Source organism: Hyperolius riggenbachi, chromosome 1, assembly GCF_040937935.1.
Source record: "Hyperolius riggenbachi isolate aHypRig1 chromosome 1, aHypRig1.pri, whole genome shotgun sequence".
Lineage (NCBI taxonomy): Eukaryota > Metazoa > Chordata > Amphibia > Anura > Hyperoliidae > Hyperolius > Hyperolius riggenbachi.
In genome coordinates, this window is record NC_090646.1 from 593,345,434 (window position 1) to 593,368,821 (window position 23,388).

General features: G+C 50.2%; 1 protein-coding gene across 1 annotated transcript in view; it reads right to left on the reverse strand.

Annotated features, from left to right (window-relative positions):
* The window catches only part of LOC137541261 (mast cell protease 1A-like), a 144,925-nt gene that overhangs the window by 51,716 nt on the left and 69,821 nt on the right, over positions 1-23,388 (reverse strand). Inside the window, exon 4 of the mRNA XM_068262517.1 lies at positions 11,401-11,664. Coding sequence (XP_068118618.1) covers positions 11,401-11,664 — 264 coding nt within the window. The remainder of the gene's footprint in view (positions 1-11,400; positions 11,665-23,388) is intronic.

Sequence of the window (23,388 nt, forward strand, 5' to 3'; positions counted from 1 at the left end):
TGGCCACAAAAGTGATGGAAAAGATGTTTCAAGGGGTCTAACACCTGGAGGGGGGGATGGCGGAGTGGGATACATGCCAAAAGTCCCCGGGAAAAATCTGGATTTGACGCAAAGCAGCGTTTTAAGGGCAGAAATCACATTGAATGTTAAATGACAGGCCTAAAGTGCTTTCAAACATCTTGCATGTGTATACATCAATCAGGTAGTGTAATTAAGGTACTGCTTCACACTGACGCACCAAACTCATCGTGTAACGCACCGCAAACAGCTGTTTGTGTAGTGACGGCCGTGCTGGACTGGTGCGCACCATGGCGAGAGTGCAGGTTTTGGTGGCTTTACAGCCCATATGGTCAGTCACCTGGCTGATGTAGCTGAATGACAGAACAGTGACTGTCCAGCTGATCAAATTTGGTCTGACCACAATGAGGCAACGACCTTATTATCGTGGGTGTGCCCCCCGAGACACTCATCTAGGCGCCGGTCATTGCTCCATTGTGATACGCAAGCCCCTTCACCACGGCAAGGTAATGATCACGAAGGGGAATGGGCGCATGTTCATGCCTTTTCTTTTGTTGTTGCAGCTGCCCGCAGTGCAGCCAGAAAAATTAGGCAGTCATGTACACGCACCCGAAAAATTATTACAGCGGCCGCTGCTAGCAGCGGCCTAAAAAATTCAGCAATCCGCCTGGAGTCCCGGACCCTGTTGGTGGTGGCGGAGAAGGTAGTGAAGCGGCCTGCAGGCAGACATGCTGTGTGGAGGGACTGGGAGCGACTTAGTCTTCTTGGGGCAGGCCAGGCAGCCAGTCACACGGCGTGCAGGCAGAGATGCTGTATGTGCGGGGACTGACTTAGTCTTGGGGCGGGCAGCAGCCCTCCGGGATCCATGCCTCATTCATTTTTATAAAGGTGAGGTACTTAACACTTTTGTGACTTAGGCGACTTCTCTTCTCTGTGACAATGCCTCCAGCTGCGCTGAAGGTCCTTTCTGAGAGGACGCTTGCGGCAGGGCAGGAGAGAAGTTGGATGGCAAATTGGGACAGCTCTGGCCACAGGTCAAGCCTGCGCACCCAGTAGTTCAAGGGTTCCTCATCGCTGTTCACAGCAGTGTCTACATCCACACTTAAGGCCAGGTAGTCGGCTACCTGCCGTTCCAGGCGTTGGTGGAGGGTGGATCCGGAAGGGCTACGGCGAGGCGTTGGACTAAAGAACGTCCGCATGTCCGACATCACCATGAGATCGCTGGAGCGTCCTGTCTTTGACTGCGTGGACACGGGAGGAGGATTAGTGGCAGTGGTACCTTGCTGGCGTTGTGCCGTCACATCACCCTTAAAGGCATTGTAAAGCATAGTTGACAGCTGGTTCTGCATGTGCTGCATCCTTTCCACCTTCCGGTGAGTTGGTAACAGGTCCGCCACTTTGTGCCTGTACCGAGGGTCTAGTAGTGTGGCCACCCAGTACAGCTCATTCCCCTTGAGGTTTTTTATACGGGGGTCCCTCAACAGGCAGGACAGCATAAAAGACGACATCTGCACAAAGTCGGATCCAGTACCCTCCATCTCCTCTTGCTCTTCCTCAGTGACGTCAGGTAAGTCAACCTCCTCCCCCCAGCCGCGAACAATACCACGGGAAGGTTGCGCAGCACAAGCCCCCTGCGACGCCTGCTGCGGTTGTTCTCCTGCCGCTGTCCCCTCCTCCTCCTCCTCCTCCCCCAAAGAAACACCTTGCTCATCATCCTCTGAGTCTGACTCATCTTCTGCACATGACCTCTCTTCTTCCTCCTCCTCCCCCCTCTGTGCTGCCGCAGGTGTTGAGGAAACAGCTGGGTCTGATGAAAATTGGTCCCATGCCTGTTCCTGCCGTAACGGTTCCTGGTCACGCTCATTCGCAGCTTCATCCGCCACTCTACGCACAGCACGCTCCAAGAAGTACGCGTAGGGAATTAAGTCGCTGATGGTGCCCTCACTGCGGCTCACCAGGTTGGTCACCTCCTCAAACGGCCGCATGAGCCTGCATGCATTTTTCATCATTGTCCAGTTGTCGGGCCAGAACATCCCCATCTTCCCAGACTGTTTCGTTCTACTCCAGTTGTAGAGGTACTGGGTGACGGCTTTCTTCTGTTCTAGCAGGCGGGAGAACATGAGGAGGGTCGAGTTCCAGCGAGTGGGGCTATCGCAAATGAGGCGTCTCACCGGCATGTTGTTTTTACGCTGAATTTCTGCAAATCGTGCCATGGCTGTGTAAGAGCGCCTCAAATGCCCACAGAACTTCCTGGCCTGCTTCAGGACATCCGCTAAGCCAGGGTACTTTGCCACAAATCTTTGAACCACCAGATTCATGACATGTGCCATGCAGGGTATGTGTGTCAGCTTCCCCATATGCAAAGCGGCAAGCAGATTGCTGCCGTTGTCGCACACCACGTTGCCTATCTCCAGGTGGTGCGGGGTCAGCCACTCATCCACCTGTTTCTTAAGAGCAGCCAGGAGAGCTGCTCCAGTGTGACTCTCCGCTTTGAGACAAGCCATGTCTAAGATGGCGTGACACCGTCGTACCTGGCATGCAGCATAGGCCCTGCGGAGCTGGGGCTGTGTAGCTGGAGAGGAGAACTGCCACTCAGCCAAGGAGGAGGAGGAGGACAGCGAAGAGCATGTAGCAGGAGGAGAGGAGGTGGCAGGAGGCCTGCCTGCAAGCCGTGGAGGTGTCACAATTTGGTCCGCCGCTTTCTGCTTGCCATCGTTCACCACCAGGTTCACCCAATGGGCTGTGTAGGTAATGTAGCGGCCCTGCCCGTGCTTGGCAGACCAGGCATCCGTGGTCAGGTGTACCCTTGACCCAACGCTCTTCGCAAGAGATGACACCACTTGCCTCTCAACTTCACGGTGCAGTTGGGGTATGGCCTTTCTGGAAAAATAAGTGCGGCCTGGCATCTTCCACTGCGGTGTTCCGATGGCCACAAATTTACGGAAGGCCTCAGAGTCCACCAGCCGGTATGGTAACAGCTGGCGAGCTAACAGTTCCGCCACGCCAGCTGTCAGACGCCGGGCAAGGGGGTGACTGGCCAAAAGTGGCTTCTTCCGCTCAAACATTTCCTTCACGGACACCTGACTGCTGCTGTGGGCAGAGGAGCAGGAACCGCTCAAGGGCAGAGGCGGAGTGGAGGAGGGTGCCTGTGAAGGTGCAAGGGAGAGAGCGGCATAAGCAGATGATGCACCTGAAGGAGGAAGAGGAGAAGGAGGGTGACTTTGCTTTTGTGTGCTGCTGCTGCTTTTGCTCAGGTGGCCATCCCATTGCTGTTTGTGCCTTTTCTGCAGGTGCCTTCGTAAGGCACTTGTCCCTACGTGAGTGTTGGCCTTTCCACGGCTCAATTTTTGTTGGCAGAGCGAACAGATGGCTTTGGTCCGATCTGAGGCACACACATTAAAAAATTTCCACACCGCTGAGCCACCCTGGGATGTGGGCACCTCAGCAGCTGATGCTGAAGGGCAAGTTGGCTGGCTGTACATAGGTGGCGAATCTGGCGATACATGGTGCCGGACTCTGCCACCAGCTGTTTCTGACGAAGAGCTGCCCCAGCTTCTTTCAGCAACTTCTATCCTCCTACTACTCTCTGACTCCCCCTCTGAACTGTCCCCCTCTTCATCTCCTCTATTGGGAACATACAGAGGATCCCTATCATCGTCATCATCGTAATCATCCTGCCCAGCTTCGCTTGCCTCAGAAAAATCCAAATGTGTAGGTCCTTCATCCTCCTTACACGTTACATCCATAGTGTTGTCGCGTAACGCAGACATATGAGCTGGTGAAAATTCATCTGGCTGTAACAATGGCTGTGCATCAGTGATTTCACCACCACTAAATAATTCTTGCGAAGTGTCAAATGCAGCGGAAGTGGTGCTAGTAGTAGCGCTGGTGGCTGAGCAAGATGAGGTGTTCTGTGTCGCTAAATACTCAACCACGTCCTGACAATCTTGGGAGGTGATGGGACGTGCCTTCTTCCGAGCACTGTACTGTGGGCCAGGTCCACACGAAATTACATTTACACGACCTCGCGCAGACCTGCCGGGTGGCCTTCCTCTGCCTCTGCCACTACCTCTTCCTCTTCCTCTACCTGTTTTGTCCATATCGGGTATGCACGGAGTGGTATATCACACTGCGTGCACTCACGTAGGTAGGTGGGTTCACTTAACTGCACAGGTATGCGCACTGATGCGGTGGGTTCACTGAACAGTACAGGTATACAGTGGCGGGTTCACTGAACACAACAGGTATGCAGTGGCGTGTTCACTAAACAGGTATACAGTGGCAGGTCCACTGAACAGAACAGGTATACAGTGGCAGGTCCACTGAACAGAACAGGTATACAGTGGCGGGTCCACTGAACAGAACAGGTATACAGTGGCGGGTTCACAGAACAGGTATGCAGTGGCAGGTTCACTGAACACAACAGGTATGCAGTGGCGTGTTCACTAAACAGGTATACAGTGGCAGGTCCACTGAACAGAACAGGTATACAGTGGCGGGTTCACAGAACAGGTATACAGTGGCGGGTCCACTGAACAGAACAGGTATACAGTGGCGGGTTCACAGAACAGGTATGCAGTGGCAGGTTCACTGAACACAACAGGTATGCAGTGGCGTGTTCACTAAACAGGTATACAGTGGCAGGTCCACTGAACAGAACAGGTATACAGTGGCGGGTTCACAGAACAGGTATACAGTGGCGGGTCCACTGAACAGAACAGGTATACAGTGGCGGGTTCACAGAACAGGTATACAGTGGCGGGTCCACTGAACAGAACAGGTATACAGTGGCGGGTTCACAGAACAGGTATACAGTGGCGGGTCCACTGAACAGAACAGGTATACAGTGGCGGGTTCACAGAACAGGTATACAGTGGCAGGATCACTGAACAGGTATGCAGTGGCAGGATCACAGTACAGGTATGCAGTGGGCTGAGGGCTCACTGAACAGAACAGGTATGCTGTGGCAGGATCACTGAACAGCTATGCAGTGGCAGGATCACAGTACAGGTATGCAGTGGGCTGAGGGCTCACTGAACAGAACAGGTATGCTGTGGCAGGATCACTGAACAGGTATGCAGTGGCAGGATCACAGTACAGGTATGCAGTGGGCTGGGGGCTCACTGAACAGAACAGGTATGCTGTGGCAGGATCACTGAACAGGTATGCAGTGGCAGGATCACAGTACAGGTATGCAGTGGGCTGAGGGCTCACTGAACAGAACAGGTATGCTGTGGCAGGATCACTGAACAGGTATGCAGTGGCAGGATCACAGTACAGGTATGCAGTGGGCTGAGGGCTCACTGAACAGAACAGGTATGCTGTGGCAGGATCACTGAACAGCTATGCAGTGGCAGGATCACAGTACAGGTATGCAGTGGGCTGAGGGCTCACTGAACAGAACAGGTATGCTGTGGCAGGATCACTGAACAGGTATGCAGTGGCAGGATCACAGTACAGGTATGCAGTGGGCTGAGGGCTCACTGAACAGAACAGGTATGCTGTGGCAGGATCACTGAACAGGTATGCAGTGGCAGGATCACAGTACAGGTATGCAGTGGGCTGGGGGCTCACTGAACAGAACAGGTATGCTGTGGCAGGATCACTGAACAGCTATGCAGTGGCAGGATCACAGTACAGGTATGCAGTGGGCTGAGGGCTCACTGAACAGAACAGGTATGCTGTGGCAGGATCACTGAACAGCTATGCAGTGGCAGGATCACAGTACAGGTATGCAGTGGGCTGAGGGCTCACTGAACAGAACAGGTATGCTGTGGCAGGATCACTGAACAGGTATGCAGTGGCAGGATCACAGTACAGGTATGCAGTGGGCTGAGGGCTCACTGAACAGAACAGGTATGCTGTGGCAGGATCACTGAACAGGTATGCAGTGGCAGTATCACAGTACAGGTATGCAGTGGGCTGAGGGCTCACTGAACAGAACAGGTATGCTGTGGCAGGATCACTGAACAGCTATGCAGTGGCAGGATCACAGTACAGGTATGCAGTGGGCTGAGGGCTCACTGAACAGAACAGGTATGCTGTGGCAGGATCACTGAACAGGTATGCAGTGGCAGGATCACAGTACAGGTATGCAGTGGGCTGAGGGCTCACTGAACAGAACAGGTATGCTGTGGCAGGATCACTGAACAGGTATGCAGTGGCAGGATCACAGTACAGGTATGCAGTGGGCTGGGGGCTCACTGAACAGAACAGGTATGCTGTGGCAGGATCACTGAACAGCTATGCAGTGGCAGGATCACAGTACAGGTATGCAGTGGGCTGAGGGCTCACTGAACAGAACAGGTATGCTGTGGCAGGATCACTGAACAGCTATGCAGTGGCAGGATCACAGTACAGGTATGCAGTGGGCTGAGGGCTCACTGAACAGAACAGGTATGCTGTGGCAGGATCACTGAACAGGTATGCAGTGGCAGGATCACAGTACAGGTATGCAGTGGGCTGAGGGCTCACTGAACAGAACAGGTATGCTGTGGCAGGATCACTGAACAGGTATGCAGTGGCAGTATCACAGTACAGGTATGCAGTGGGCTGAGGGCTCACTGAACAGAACAGGTATGCTGTGGCAGGATCACTGAACAGGTATGCAGTGGCAGGATCACAGTACAGGTATGCAGTGGGCTGAGGGCTCACTGAACAGAACAGGTATGCTGTGGCAGGATCACTGAACAGCTATGCAGTGGCAGGATCACAGTACAGGTATGCAGTGGGCTGAGGGCTCACTGAACAGAACAGGTATGCTGTGGCAGGATCACTGAACAGGTATGCAGTGGCAGGATCACAGTACAGGTATGCAGTGGGCTGAGGGCTCACTGAACAGAACAGGTATGCTGTGGCAGGATCACTGAACAGGTATGCAGTGGCAGGATCACAGTACAGGTATGCAGTGGGCTGAGGGCTCACTGAACAGAACAGGTATGCTGTGGCAGGATCACTGAACAGCTATGCAGTGGCAGGATCACAGTACAGGTATGCAGTGGGCTGAGGGCTCACTGAACAGAACAGGTATGCTGTGGCAGGATCACTGAACAGGTATGCAGTGGCAGGATCACAGTACAGGTATGCAGTGGGCTGAGGGCTCACTGAACAGAACAGGTATGCTGTGGCAGGATCACTGAACAGCTATGCAGTGGCAGGATCACAGTACAGGTATGCAGTGGGCTGAGGGCTCACTGAACAGAACAGGTATGCTGTGGCAGGATCACTGAACAGCTATGCAGTGGCAGGATCACAGTACAGGTATGCAGTGGGCTGAGGGCTCACTGAACAGAACAGGTATGCTGTGGCAGGATCACTGAACAGGTATGCAGTGGCAGGATCACAGTACAGGTATGCAGTGGGCTGAGGGCTCACTGAACAGAACAGGTATGCTGTGGCAGGATCACTGAACAGCTATGCAGTGGCAGGATCACAGTACAGGTATGCAGTGGGCTGAGGGCTCACTGAACAGAACAGGTATGCTGTGGCAGGATCACTGAACAGCTATGCAGTGGCAGGATCACAGTACAGGTATGCAGTGGGCTGAGGGCTCACTGAACAGAACAGGTATGCAGCCAGGAAGAAGTTAAGCCTAACTAATCTTTCCCTATATGAGAGACTGCAGCAGCTCGCCCTACTCTCACTAATGCAGGCACACGAGTGGCCGTAATGGCCGCCGCTGCCTGCCTTATATAAGGGGGGGTGGGGCTCCAGGGGCTAGTGTAGCCTAATTGGCTACACTGGGCCTGCTGACTGTGATGTAGAGGGTCAAAGTTGACCCTCAGGTGCATTATGGGGCGAACCGAACTTCTTCCGCAAAAGGTTCGCGTGCGGTACCCGCACGCGAACCACCTAAGTTCGCGCGAACCCCGTTCGCCGGCGAACCGTTCGGCCCAACTCTAATCTCTGGTGCATTGTCTTCTGGTTCTCTCCTGCTGAGTAGCACAATGCCTAATTGCTAGGCAGATAGATGGTTATATAGATAATTTCCAACATGTTGGAAATTATCTATCTGGCAGGTAAATCTAACATAAAATCTTATACTGGGAATACACAATCAGATTTTTGTCGGAAATTCTCTATCGAACCATCTATCTGCCAAAAAATCTCATGGTGTATACCCAGCATAACAAAAAATATATGGTGTATTCCCAGCATAACACTGAGCTCTGCAACATTGGACTGCCTGCACTGTTAATTAATAATTCTGATCAGTATATATGTTACGGCCAGAACCCGAAGTTTGGCCACTTCTAGTTCTGGCCGGCCACTTCGGGTTCTGGCCGGCCAATGTGCGAAGTGGCTGCTGCGCTGCGGCCAATGTTAGAAATGGAATGATTCCTCTGACATTAATGTATCTTCTGGCCGCAGCGCAGCGGCCAAACGTATAACAACTTAGTTCATTTAATGCAATTCAGCCGGCGGCAATGTAACAATTCAAGCCGCCGGCTTTTTCTCTGCCTCTCTCTCCTCCTCTGCCTCTCTCTCTCCTTCTCCCCCCCCCCCCCCCCCGCCTCTCTCGCTCTCTCCTATGGACAGCCGGGCGGAGTCGTTCGTCGCGGCAGGGGAATCCTGCCATTTTTGCAGAGCGGGTGCTGGCAGAAGCAATGTCTGCAGCCTCCCCGCTCTGCTTTCCTGGTGCGACGAACGACTCCCGGGGAGACGCGTGTCCCCGCCTGCTGCCCATAAGAGGAGGAGAGAGAGGCAGAGAAAAAGCCGGCGGCTTGAATTGTTACATTGCCGCCGGCTGAATTGCATTAAATGAACTAAGTTGTTATACGTTTGGCCGCTGCGCTGCGGCCAGAAGATACATTAATGTCAGAGGAATCATTCCATTTCTAACATTGGCCGCAGCGCAGCGGCCACTTCGCGCATTGGCCGGCCAGAACCCGAAGTGGCCGGCCAGAACTAGAAGTGGCCAAACTTCGGGTTCTGGCCGTAACATATACGCTGATCAGAATAATTTAATAAAGTGACCCTCCAGACTAAAAATTTACTCAGCAGCAATGAAAAGGCTTGGTGTTTCTTTAACAGGTTCACAGCACCAGAACTTTGTTTTTCATACCGAAGCCTAATTTTTAGCTGCTTAGAAGCTAAGCTCCGCCCCATCAAAGAAAACTTCCTGGGCATTTTTCCCCTAATGCTGTGCAAAGCATGATGGGATTTCTGATGTTCTCATTGCCTAGCAACTGGAGGGGTGATCAGGACACAGGACAGTTGGAACTGTGTCTCATGCTCCCTTTCACCTCCTTTCAACCAAAAAGATGGCTGTCCTCATGAAATCACAATCCTTTGCCTGTTCTTTTAAAACAGGTTGGGTAAGAGATTATATTACCTATCTATTTTTATTAACATAACTAATTTAACTTAATGACAGCATGTTTGTTTAGGCTGAAGTTCCTCTTAATAATGCAGGCAGTGAGTGTCACAGCACGCAGTGTATTCACACCGTTAGCCAACAACTGTAGTGCAGTGAGAGCAGCTCTGCTGACTCACATGTGCTCTGCTCTCTTTTGCATCCATCCCGGGACTCTGATTAGTGAGGAGAGGGGCCTGAAGGAGGGTGGGGGGGGATGAGTGGTGCAGACCTGCAAAGATGGAAGTCAAGCAGCTCTGCTTTCCTTACATGCCAGGCAGTCTGAATCAGGGTGAATGGTGGGCAAAGTTTTGTGGCCATGGTTCCCCAGCTGATGCTGCTTGAGAGCCAGCCGTCCAGCCTCTTTTTTTCTGCTTTGGGCACTGTATTACCGAAAAATGCATTAAAGTCTATGGCGACCAAATCGTCCATTAGCTGCCAGCACCTGCTACCTTTTTCCATGCACGTGTCTAGATTGCCCACTGAGGCTTATCATGATACAGCTTTCAAAATTAATGGTGAGCAGGGGTGCCTCTAGGCATTTTGTCACTCCAGGTGAGAAAACCTGTGGCACCTCCCATGAAAATAATCGTAATGCGGCAGGGTTTCACAAGGAAATAACCGTAATGCGTCAATGTTTCACCAGAAAATAATTGTAATGCGTCAGCATTTCACCAGAAATTACACTTATTGTGGCAGTGTTTCACCAGAAAATACATGTTAGAAAGAAAATACATATAAGAAAGAAGGAACACAGGGGACATAGGGAGGCACAGGGGGAAAGAAGGAGGAACGAGGGTCAGAAAAAGTCAAGTGAGGACAGAAGGAGGCACACAGGTGAAGAGAATGAGACATAAAGGAGGACAGAAGGAGGTACACAGAGGGGCAGTAGGAGGTACAGGAGAACAGAAGAAGGCATGAGGGCCAGAAGGAGGCACAAAAGAGGACTGAAGGAGGCACACAGGGGGACAGAAGGAGGCACAAAGTGGGGCAGAAGGAGGCACAGGGGGGCTCAAGGAGGCACACAGGGGACAGAAGGAGGCACACAGGAGACAGAAGGAGTCACAAAAGGAGGCAGAAAAAAACACAAAGGGGGCAGAGGGAAGCACCGGGAGACAGTAGGAGACACAAAAGGGGAACAGAAGTATGCACAAAGGGGGGCCGAAGGAGGCACAAAAGGAGGACAGAAGATGGCAGAGGAGGATGTAAGGAGGCACAGGGAGACAGAAGGAGGCAGAGGGGACATAAAGAGTCACAGGGAAACAGAAGAAGGCAAAAAGTGGCACAGAAGGAAGCACAGGGGGACAGAGGAGGGCGCAGGGGACAGAGGTGGCACATGGGGACTGAAGAGGCACATGGAGACAGAAGGAGGCACAGGAGGACAGAAGGAGGCAGGGTGGGACTGAAGGCGTAACAGGGGGGCAGAGGTAGCACAAGGGGACAAATGAAGGCAAAGGGACATGAGGAGGCACAGGGGGACAGAAGGAGGCACAAAGGGGCACAGAAAGAGGCAGAAGTGGCACAGGGGGAGAGAAAGAGGCACATGGAGACAGAAGGAGGCACAAAGGAAGACAGAAAGACAAACAGGGGGTCAGACATGGCACCAGGGACTGAAGGAGGCACAAGGAGACAAAAGGAGGCACAAAAGGGACAGAAAGAGGCACAAAGGGGGGGAAGAAGGATGCACAAGGCACAGAGGTGGCAGCTGCCTGCAACTTACGCTAAGTAGATGCAGCAGAAGCAAGTAACAGAACAAACATGGGTCGGGCTTAGTCCCGGGGGTGGGCCTTAGTCCTGGGGGCTGGGCTTAATCCAGCAATATGGCGCCCCCCAAGACTAATGGCACGCCAGGCAATGGCCTGTACTGCCTATGCCTAGAGGCTGCACTGATGGTGAGTTATTATTCTGCTTTGAGGAAATATTTTTGCCTTAATATGCAGCCAAACCAAATAAAACAGACCACTATAATACTGTGCAAATCTAATTTTAGTAATATTCCTAGATAAACAGAAGTATTATATACTTACATTGCAAGAACCTTTTCCTGTTTTGGGATCCAGAGTGCACATCATATTTTTGGTGATCTTGTTAGGATACCACATTTCAGCACATTTGTCTCTACTTATAGCAGGCAGACTGACTTCCATTAGCTTGTCTGAATTGCTCTTTGGGTCATTACTGGTCCGGCCCCACCCTGCTAATTTACAAATGGTCCCAGCTTTCACCTCACTAAATGCTGATGGCAGTTTCTGAGGACTCACACCATTGCTTGACGTTGCTGTGCCATTGAGCTGAAAAAAGACGTTTTGGAGTGTTAAAGAGCTGGCTCAGGCAACAAGTCAAATCAAGAGGGGAGGGAAGGGGGGGGGGGGGAGGAAGGGGGAGGGGAGAGAAGGAAGAGGGGAGATTGTGCATTAACTTTAAAAATAATAAAATCACGCTAGAATTAACCACTTGCCAACTGCCCACTGTATATTGGCGGAGGCAAAGTGACAGCCCCAGGACCACGTAACGCCAATTGGCGTCGGGTCCTGGGAGTCTTCCTGGCCGGGCATCCGCCGGCAATAGGCTCCGCCCACCCGTGACGTCAACCCGCCGGCCGATCGGAAGCGCCGGCGGGTTGTTAACCCCTGGATCGCCGCATCCAAAGCGTATAATACGCTTTGTAATGTATACAAAGCGTATTATACAGGCTGCCTCCTGCCCTGGTGGTCCCAGTGATCGAGGGACCACCAGGGCAGGCTGCAGCCACCCTAGTCTGCACCCAAACACACTGATCTGCCCCCCCTGCCCTCTGATCGCCCACAGCACCCCTCAACCCCCCCCCCCCCTTGCCCACCCCCTCAGACCCCTGTTTGCACCCAATCACTCCCCTAATCACCCATCAATCACTCCCGGTCACTATCTGTCAACGCTATTTTTTAGATTAACCCCTTAACTGCCCCCTGGGGGCTCCTGATCACCCCCCCACACCCTCAGATCCTCTTCAGATCCCCCGCCCTGTGTACTGTATACATCTATCCTCCTCTATAATCACCTGTCAATCACCTGTCATTCACAAATCAATCACCCCCTGTCACCACCTGTCACTGCTACCCATCAGAACAGACCCTAACCTGCCCCTTGCGGGCGTCTGATCACCCACCCACACCCTCAGATCGCCCGCAGACCCGCCATCACATCACCTCCCAAGTGCATTGTTTACATCTGTTCTCTCCTCTAAACACCCACTAATCACCCATCAATCACCCCCTGTCACCACCTGTCACTGCTACCCATTAGATCAGACCCTAATCTGCCCCTTGCAGGCACCCAATCACCCGCCACACCCTCAAATAGCCCCCCAGACCCCCTCTGATCAACTCGCCAGTGCACTGCTTGCATATATTCTCGCTTGTAATCACCTACTGATCATCTATCAATCACCCCGTCACCCCCTGTCACCACCTGTCACTGCTACCCATCAGATTAGATCCTAATCTGCCCCTTGCGGGCACCGACTCACCCTCCACAGCCTCAAATAGCCCCCCAGACCCCCTCTGATCAACTCGCTAGTGCACTGCTTGCATATATTCTCGCTTGTAATCACCAACTGATCACCTATCAATCACCCTGTAACCCCCTGTCACCACCTGTCACTGCTACCCATCAGATTAGACCCTAATCTGCCCCTTGTGGGCACCCAATCACCTGCCCACACCCTCAGATAGCCCCCCAGACCCGCTCTGATCAACTCGCCAGTGCACTGCTTGCATATATTCTCGCTTGTAATCACCAACTGATCACCTATCAATCACCCCGTCACCCCCTGTCACTGCTACCCATCAGATCAGACCCTAATCTGCCCCTTGCGGGCAACCAAACACCCGCCCACACCCTCAGATAGCCCCCCCAGACCCGCTCTGATCAACTCGCCAGTGCATTGCTTGCATATATTCTCCTCTGTAATCACCTACTGATCACCTATCAATCACTCCGTCACCCCCTGTCACCACCTGTCACTGCTACCCATCAGATCTGAGCCTAATCTGCCCCTTGCGGGCACCCAATCACCCGCCCACACCCTGAGATAGCCCCCCAGACCCCCCTGATCTTCTCCCCAGTGCATTATTTACATCTGTTCTCCCCTCTAATCACCCATCAATCACCCCCTGTCACCACCTGTCACTGCTACCCATCATACCCATCAGATCAGACCCTCGTCTGCCCCTTGCGGGCACCCAATGACTGGCCCACACCCTCAGATCGCCCTCAGATACCCCCGATCACCTCCCCAGTGCATTGCTTGCATCTATTTCCCCCTCTATTTACACCCTGAGACACCCATCAATCACCTCCTGTCACCCCCTAGCACACCTACCCATCAAATCAGGTCCTAATTTGTGTGGGCTCCTGATCACTCAGCCAAACCCTCAGATCCCCCTCAGACCCCCTTCTGATCACCTCCCCAGTGCATTGATTGCATCTATTCTCCCCTCTAATCACCCACTGAGACACCCATCAATCACCTCCTGTCACCACCTGTCACCCCCTAGCACTCCTATCCATCAGATCAGGCCCTAATCTGCCCCCCCTGCGGGCTTCTGATCACCCGGCCAAACCCTCACCCGCCCCACCGCAGTGACAGAATTTTATTTTTCTGATCACTGCTGGTACGACTTAATTGTGGCGAGACCAACCGTTATGCCACACAATACGCAACCGCCAATCCAAGACGCTACTATGCCCAGCCTTTATAGTGGAAGCCGCTCCAAGATTCCGAACGTAACATTTTTTGGGGCATTCTCCTTAACATGGGTCTAGTCAAAAATAATGTATTGTGGTCTTATTGGCCTATGCACCCAATACATCACATGCCCATGTTCTCTGCTGCCATGTCCAGGTCACGATTTGAGAACATCCTGTGCTTCCTGCACTTCAGTGCCAATGCAACCTGCCATGTAAGAGGCCACCCTGCTTATGACTGGTTCCACAAAATTCGGCCCCTCATAGACCACCTGTCATCAAATTCTGCAGATGCTTATACCCCTGAACAGTCATTTTGAGGCTTTTGGTTTCCAGACTACTCCTCACAGTTTTGGGCCCCTAAAATGCCAGGGCCGTCTAGGAACCACACAAGTGACCCCATTTTAGAAAGAAGACTCCCCAAGGTATTCCGTTAGGTGTATGATTAGTTCATAGAAGATTTTATTTTTCGTAAAAAGTTATCAGAAATTGATTTTTATTGTTTTTTTTTCACAAAGTGTCATTTTCCGCTAACTTGTGACAAAAAAATAAAATCTTCTATGAACTCACCATACTCCTAACTGAATACCTTGGGGTGTCTTATTTCTAAAATGGCATCATTTGTGGGGTTCCTATACTGTCCGGGCATTTTAGGGGCCCTAAACCGTGAGGAGTAGTCTTCTCTTCAAACCAAATTTCTCAAAATGACCTGTGAAATCATAAAGGTACTCATTGGACTTTGGGCCCCTTAGCGCCGTTAGGGTGCAAAAAAGTGCCACACATGTGGTATCGCCGTACTCAGGAGAAGTAGTATAATGTGTTTTGCGGTGTATTTTTACACATACCTATGCTGGGTGGGAGAAATATCTCTGTAAATGGACAACTGTGTGTAAAAAAAAATAAATTGTAATTTACAGAGATATTTCTCCCACCCAGCATGGGTATATGTAAAAATACACCACAAAACACATTATGCTACTTCTCATGAGTATGGCGATACTACATGTGTGGCACTTTTTTGCACCTTAACTGCGCTAAGGGGCCCAAAGTCCAATGAGTACCTTTAGGATTTCACAGATTATTTTGAGACATTTGGTTTTAACCACTTCCCGACCGCCGTATATACAAATGGCGGCCGGGAAGTGCACCCCGCAAGGACCGCCGTATAGACAAATGGCGGCGGTCCTTGTAGGGGCATGGGCGGAGCGATCGCGTCATCAGTGACGCGATCCTCCGCCGGGAGTCGGAAGCCTGGCATTTTGCCTCTGCTCGCCGGCCACTTAGCAGAGCCGGCGAGCGGAGGAATCCGGAAAAGCAGCCAATCAGGATGTATAAGGCACTTTGTTAGGTAAACAAAGTGCCTTATACGTGCTTCCTCCTCGCCTCGTGGTCTCATTGTTGCAGAGACCACCAGCGAGGAGGAACCACTTGTAAGTTATGCAGATCACTGCATTTTTTTACCCACAGCCCCCCTGATCTCCCACCCCAGGCCTCATACCCCCCCTGATCACCCCAGCAGACCCCTGCCTAGCACCCTTGCACCCCTACAAACCCCCCCCCCCACCTGCCACTAACTAGCGACGCTGCCCCTTAGTTTAGGTCCCTAACTGCCTCCTAGTCACCCCTGATCCCCCCCCTACCTTTAGATCACCCCCAGACCCCATCCCAGACTACCCCCCTGTATACTGTATACATCTGTATACAGCTACCTTACCCCCTGATCCCCCTCTGATCCCCCTCTGATCACCTGTCTATCACCTGTCCATCACCCCTCAGCACCCCCACCCATCAGAGCAGACCCTAACTGCCCCGCGGAGGTAACTGATCACCTGCCCAGGCCCTCGATTGCCCTCATACCCCCCTTCTGATTACATCCCCTGCTCTTTGTTTACATCTGTCCTCCCCAGCAATCACTAACTGATCTTTGATCAGTAACCCCCTGTGTCTGCCTCTCATCAGATCAGGACTCAGTCTGCCCCGTGCAGGCTCCTGATCAACCCCCCACCCCCTCAAATCGCCCTCAGACCCCCCCCCTAATCACCGTCCAAGTGCATTGTATTTGACTGTGCTGCGCTTGTATTCGATTGTGCTGCGCTTGTATTTGATTGTGCTGCGATTGTATTTGATTGTCCCGTGATCTGCTTCGATTGTCCCGTGATTGTTTGATTGCCTGAGACCCCACTTCCCACCACACCCAACCCCCCCCCCACCACACCCAACCCCACCAAACCCCCCCCACCCCCCCCCCCCCCCCACCACCTTCAACCACCACCTTCCGAGTGCATCAGATTTGCTTGTGCTGTGACTGGAGTCGATTGTGCTGTAATTGTATTTGATTGTCCCGTGATCTGCTTCGATTGCCCCGTGATTGTTTGATTGCCTGAGACCCCACTTCCCGCCACACCCAATCCCACCCTCCCCCCATCACCTTCCGAGTGCATCAGATTTGATTGGGCTGTGATTGGATTCGATTGTGCTGTAATTGTATTTGATTGTCACGTGATCGGCTTCGATTGCCCCGTGATTGTTTGATTGCCTGAGACCCCACTTCCCGCCACACCCAATCCCACCCTCCCCCCATCACCTTCCGAGTGCATCAGATTTGATTGTGCTGTGATTGGAATCGATTGTGCTGTAATTGTATTTGATTGTCCCGTGATCGGCTTCGATTGCCCCGTGATTGTTTGATTGCCTGAGACCCCACTTCCTGCCACACCCAATCCCACCCTCCCCCCATCACCTTCCGAGTGCATCAGATTTGATTGTGCTGTGATTGGAGTCGATTGTGCTGTAATTGTATTTGATTGTCCCGTGATCGGCTTCGATTGCCCCGTGATTGTTTGATTGCCTGAGACCCCACTTCCCGCCACACCCAATCCCACCCTCCCCCCATCACCTTCTGAGTGCATCAGATTTGATTGTGCTGTGATTGGAGTCGATTGTGCTGTAATTGTATTTGATTGTCCCGTGATTGTTTGATTGCCTCTGAGACCCCACTTCCCACCAACCCCAATACCTCTCAAATACTCCCTTTTTGCTAGGTAGGTGCTCTTTTTTTCTGGGTAGTCTCGGAGGAAAACCCCATAAATTTAGCAATCCAAAATGGCAAGAAGGGGGCTTTCCGATGACGAGGTATACAGGTACATGGACCAGTCGGATGAGTTCTTTTGGGAAGAATCATCCGTCGAATCTTCCGGGTCCGAATTTGAACCTGTAGAAAGCAGTGGTTCCCTGACCGATAGTGATGACGAGGCTATGGTCCCGGCTAGAGCCAGGCGTACCAGACCCCAAGTCGTTAGACCGCAGGTGGCGCAGGATCCGCCTCAAGGGCAGCAGGGTGGTGCTAGCGCTGTTGATAGTTTTCTTGGTGAGGCAGGCACCAGCAGCGCAGCATCTCCTGGACTTAGTGCCAGTGCTTCCGTAGACCCTGGCGAAGTGGTGAGCGTCAGCATGGAAGTTGAAACTGGTACGGTGGCAAGTGCAGTAGTACCCCCGTCGCAGCCACCAAGAAGAAGACGGGCCCGTAGTACCCATAGACTCCCAGAGGTGCTGGCACAACCAGATTGGCAATCCCCTGATTCCGCCGCACCCGTAGTGCCCCCTTTCACCGCCCAGTCTGGAGTCCAGGTGGCGACAGCTCATCTAGGAACGGCCCTAGAATTTTTGCAGCTGTTCATCACCCAGGTTCTCTTGGACTTAATTGTGGTTGAGACCAACCGTAAAGCCACACAATTCATCACCGAGCACCCGGAGAGCATGTATGCCCAGCCTTTCGGGTGGAAACCAGTCCAAGTTTCCGACATTAAAATCTTTTTGGCCCTTATCCTTCACTTGGGACTAATGAAACAGAATGTATTGCGGTCGTATTGGTCTACGAACCCAGTACATCATGTTCCCTTGTACCCTGCTGCCATGTCCAGGACACGATTTGAGTCCATCCTGCGCTTCCTGCACTTCAACGACGACGAAACCTGTCATGAAAGGGGAGACCCTGCTTATGACCGGCTCCACAAAATTCGGCCCCTCATAGACCACCTGTCCTCAACATTTGCAGATGCTTATATCCCTGAACAGAACATCTGCGTAGACGAGTCCCTCTTACGTTTTACCGGGCGCCTTGGCATCAAACAGTACATCCCAAGCAAGCGCGCCCGGTATGGGGTGAAACTGTATAAGCTCTGTGAAAGGGCCACAGGCTATACATGTCGTTTTAGGGTCTATGAGGGAAAAGACTCAAAATTGGAGCCGGTCGGATGCCCTGACTACCTGGGGAGCAGTGGAAAGGTTGTGTGGGACTTGGTGTCACCCTTGTTCCAGAAGGGGTACCATCTTTTTGTGGACAATTATTACACAAGTGTGGCCCTCTTTCAGCACTTAAAGTTAGAAGGAATCCGATGCTGTGGCACTGCGCGGCCTAGTCGCCAGGGCTTCCCCCAACGGCTCATTACCACCAGACTTGAACGGGGGCAGAGGGCCGCCTTGCGTACTGAAGACCTGCTCGCGGTGAAATGGAGGGACAAGAGGGACGTTTACTTTCTGTCCACCATTCACACAGACACGACAGTCCAAATTCAACGGGCAACTAAGGTCATTGAAAAGCCCCTTGTCGTCCACGAATATAGTGTCAACATGGGAGGGGTGGACTTCAATGACCAGAGGTTAGCGCCCTATTTAATGACCCGGAAAACAAGACGCTGGTATAAGAAAGTGTCTTTTTATCTGATTCAATTGGCAGTTTACAACAGCTTTGTTCTCTACAGTAAGGCTGGGAGAACTGGATCTTTCCTCCAATTTCAGGAACAGATCATTCTGGACATCCTGTATCCAGGAGGTGCCAGGCCCCCCCCCCCAGATGCAACTAGCCGACTGCATGGTAGGCATTACGCCTATCAGATTCCGTGTGCCCCAGGTCAACGCATCCGAAGAAAACGTTGTCGTGTTTGCAGCAGGACTGGAAGAAGGAATGACACCAGTTTTTATTGTCCCCGCTGTCCTGACCAGCCTGGCCTATGCGTAGGGCCGTGTTTTGAGAGGTACCACGAGCAGGTACACTATTAGAACCTAGGAAACTCCAGACACAGGAGTAGGCACACACTCAGTGGTCTTTTGCACATTGTCGCAGGGAGAGGAGAGGTAAGCTTGAAGACCAAACTGGTAAGCATAAAAGTGGGAAGAAGGATCGGTTTCCATGCTTGATATTGCTGATCTGTCCTGGGTTGGCGATATAAGACGGCATGTTTGAATTTCCCTTGAGTGTGGACACCCCCGGTTTATATGTGATTTGGGCCTATGATGATGCTTTAATGCCACACAGAGTCATCTCTATTGGCAGGCATATTGCTGTATCCTACAGGCATAATGCTGTATACTAAAGTTCTGAGGCCCAGTCACATAAGTTGGTGGCTCACCCTGAGTGCAGGGTGGCACGGGGTGTCTCTCTCCTGAGGTTATCACTGCCATTGATGTGGAGGAAGATCTGCCATTGATGTGGAGCAAGGTATGTTTGCCGTTCATTTTTCCTTTCAGCCCAGAGTGCATTACTTGTATACCCAATATAAGGAGTATAGCAGAAACTCCTAATACTGGCCATACATGTAATGATTGCAGAGACCCTAAAATGCCAGGACAGACTCCACAAATGACCCCATTTTGGAAAGAGGACACCCTAAAGTATTATGTGAGGTGCACGGTGAGTTCATAAAAGATTTTAGTTTTTGTCACAAGTTAGCAGAATTTTTTATTTTCAATGACCTCACCATTACCCTCATGGAATACCTTGTTGTGTATTCTTTCCAAAATGGGTTCATTTGTGGGGTTTGTTAACTGTCCTGGCAAGTGGGCGGGGTGCTAAATTGTGAGCACCCCTGTAAAGCCTAAAAGTACTCATTGGACTCTGGGCCCCTTAGAGCAGTTAGGGTGCAAAAAAGTGCCACACATGTGGTATCGCCATACTCGGGAGAAGTAGTACAATGTGTTTTGGGGTGTATTTTTACACATACCCATGCTGGGTGGGAGAAATACCTCTGTAAATGACAATCTTTTGATTTTTTTACACACAATTGTCCATTTACAGAGTTATTTCTCCCACCCAGCATGGGTATGTGTACAAATACACCCCAAAACACATTGTACTACTTCTCCCGAGTACGGCGATACCACATGTGTGGCACTTTTTTGCACCCTAACTGCGCTAAAGGGCCCAAAGTCCAATGAGCACCTTTAGGATTTCACAGGTCATTTTGCGGAATTTGATTTCCAGACTCCTCCTCACGGCTTAGGGCCCCTAAAATGCCAGGGCAGTATAGGAACCCCACAAATGACCCCATTTTAGAAAGAAGACACCCCAAGGTATTCCGTTAGGAGTATGGTGAGTTCATAGAAGATTTTATTTTTTGTCAAAAGTTAGCGGAAAATTGATTTTTATTGTTTTTTTCACAAAGTGTCATTTTCCACTAACTTTTGACAAAAAATAAAATCTTCTATGAACTCACCATACTCCTAACGGAATACCTTGGGGTGTCTTCTTTCTAAAATGGGGTCATTTGTGGGGTTCCTATACTGCCCTGGCATTTTAGGGGCCCTAAACCGTGAGGAGTAGTCTGGAAATCAAATTCCGCAAAATGACCTGTGAAAGCCTAAAGGTGCTCATTGGACTTTGGGCCCTTTAGCGCAGTTAGGGTGCAAAAAAGTGCCACACATGTGGTATCACCGTACTCGGGAGAAGTAGTACAATGTGTTTTGGGGTGAATTTTTACACATACCCATGCTGGGTGGGAGAAATATCTCTGTAAATGGACAATTGTGTGTAAAAAAATCAAAAGATTGTCATTTACAGAGGTATTTCTCCCACCCAGCATGGGTATGTGTAAAAATACACCCCAAAAAACATTGTACTACTTCTCCCGAGTACGGCGATACCACATGTGTGGCACTTTTTTGCACCCTAACTGCGCTAAAGGGCCCAAAGTCCAATGAGCACCTTTAGGCTTTCACAGGTCATTTTGCGGAATTTGATTTCCAGACTACTCCTCACGGTTTAGGGCCCCTAAAATGCCAGGGCAGTATAGGAACCCCACAAATGACCCCATTTTAGAAAGAAGACACCCCAAGGTATTCCGTTAGGAGTATGGTGAGTTCATAGAAGATTTTATTTTTTGTCACAAGTTAGTGGAAAATGACACTTTGTGAAAAAAACAATAAAAATCAATTTTCCGCTAACTTTTGACAAAAAATAAAATCTTCTATGAACTTGCTATGCTACTAACGGAATACCTTGGGGTGTCTTCTTTCTAAAATGGGGTCATTTGTGGGGTTCCTATACTGCCCTGGCATTTTAGGGACCCTAAACCGTGAGGAGTAGTCTGGAAATCAAATTCCGCAAAATGACCTGTGAAATCCTAAAGGTACTCATTGGACTTTGGGCCCCTTAGCGTACTTGGGGTGTAAAAAAGTGCCACACATGTGGTACCGCCGTACTCGGGAGAAGTAGTATAATGTGTTTTGGGGTGTATTTTTACACATACCCATGCTGGGTGGGAGAAACAACTCTGTAAATGGACAATTGCGTGTAAAAAAAATTAAAAAATTGTCATTTACAGAGATATTTCTCCCACCCAGCATGGGTATGTGTAAAAATACACCCAAAAACACATTATACTACTTCTCCTGAGTACGGCAATACCACATGTGTGGCACTTTTTTGCAGCCTAACTGCGCTAAGGGGTCCAAAGTCCAATGAGCACCTTTAGGCTTTACAGGGGTGCTTACAATTTAGCACCCCCCAAAATGTCAGGACAGTAAACACACCCCACAAATGACCCCATTTTGGAAAGTAGACCCTTCAAGGTATTCAGAGAGGGGCATGGTGAGTCCGTGGCAGATTTCATTTTTTTTTTTTGTCGCAAGTTAGAAGAAATGGAAACTTTTTTTTTTTTTTTTTTGGTCACAAAGTGTCATTTTCCGCCTACTTGTGACAAAAATTAATATCTTCTATGAACTCACTATGCCTCTCAGTGAATACTTTGGGATGTCTTCTTTCCAAAATGGGGTCATTTGGGGGGTATTTATACTATCCTGGAATTCTAGCCCCTCATGAAACATGACAGGGGGTCAGAAAAGTCATAGATGCTTGAAAATGGGAAAATTCACTTTTTGCACCATAGTTTGTAAACGCTATAACTTTTACCCAAACCAATAAATATACACTGAATGGGTTTTTTTTCATCAAAAACATGTTTGTCCACATTTTTCGCGCTGCATGTATACAGAAATTTTACTTTATTTGAAAACTGTCAGCACAGAAAGTAAAAAAAAACATTTTTTTGCCAAAATTCATGTCTTTTTTGCTGAATATAATAAAAAGTAAAAATCGCAGGAGCAATAAAATAGCACCAAAAGAAAGCTGTATTAGTGACAAGAAAAGGAGCCAAAATTCATTTAGGTGGTAGGTTGTATGAGCGAGCAATAAACCGTGAAAGCTGCAGTGGTCTGAATGGAAAAAAAGTGGCCGGTCCTTAAGGGGTAGAAAGCCCTAGGTCCTTAAGTGGTTAAGACTACTCCTCACGGTTTAGGACGCCTAAAATGTCAGGGTAGTATAGGAACCCCACAAATGACCACATTATAGAAAGAAGATCCTCTGGATCAACAGGGGTATGTGGGGGACGGGCTGGAGTTGTACTTTGTACTGGTTGAACTCGATGGACGTATGTCTTTTTTCAACCAAAATAACTATGTAACTATGTAACTATGTAACTATGAAGACATCCCAAGGTATTTCGTTAGGAGTATGGTGAGTTCATAGAAGATTTTATTTTTTGTCACGAGTTAGCGGAAATTGATTTTTTTTTTCACAAAGTGTCATTTTCCGCTAACTTGTGACAAAAAATAAAATCTTCTATGAACTCACCATACTCCTAACGGAATACTTTGGGGTGTCTTCTTTCTAAAATGGGGTCGTTTGTGGGGTTCCTATACTGTCCTGGCATTTTAGGGGCCCTAAACCGTGAGGCGTAGTCTTGAAACCAAATGTCTCAAAATGACCTGTGAAATCCTAAAGGTACTCATTGAACTTTTGGCCCCTTAGCGCAGTTAGGGTGCAAAAAAGTGCTACATATGTGATATCGCTGTACTCGGGAGAAGTAGTATAATGTGTTTTGGGGTGTATTTTTTACACATACCTATGCTGGGTGGGAGAAATATCTCTGTAAATGGAGAATTGTGTGTAAAAAAAATCAAAAAAATCTCATTTACAGAGATATTTCTCCCACCCAGCATGGGTATGTGTAAAAATA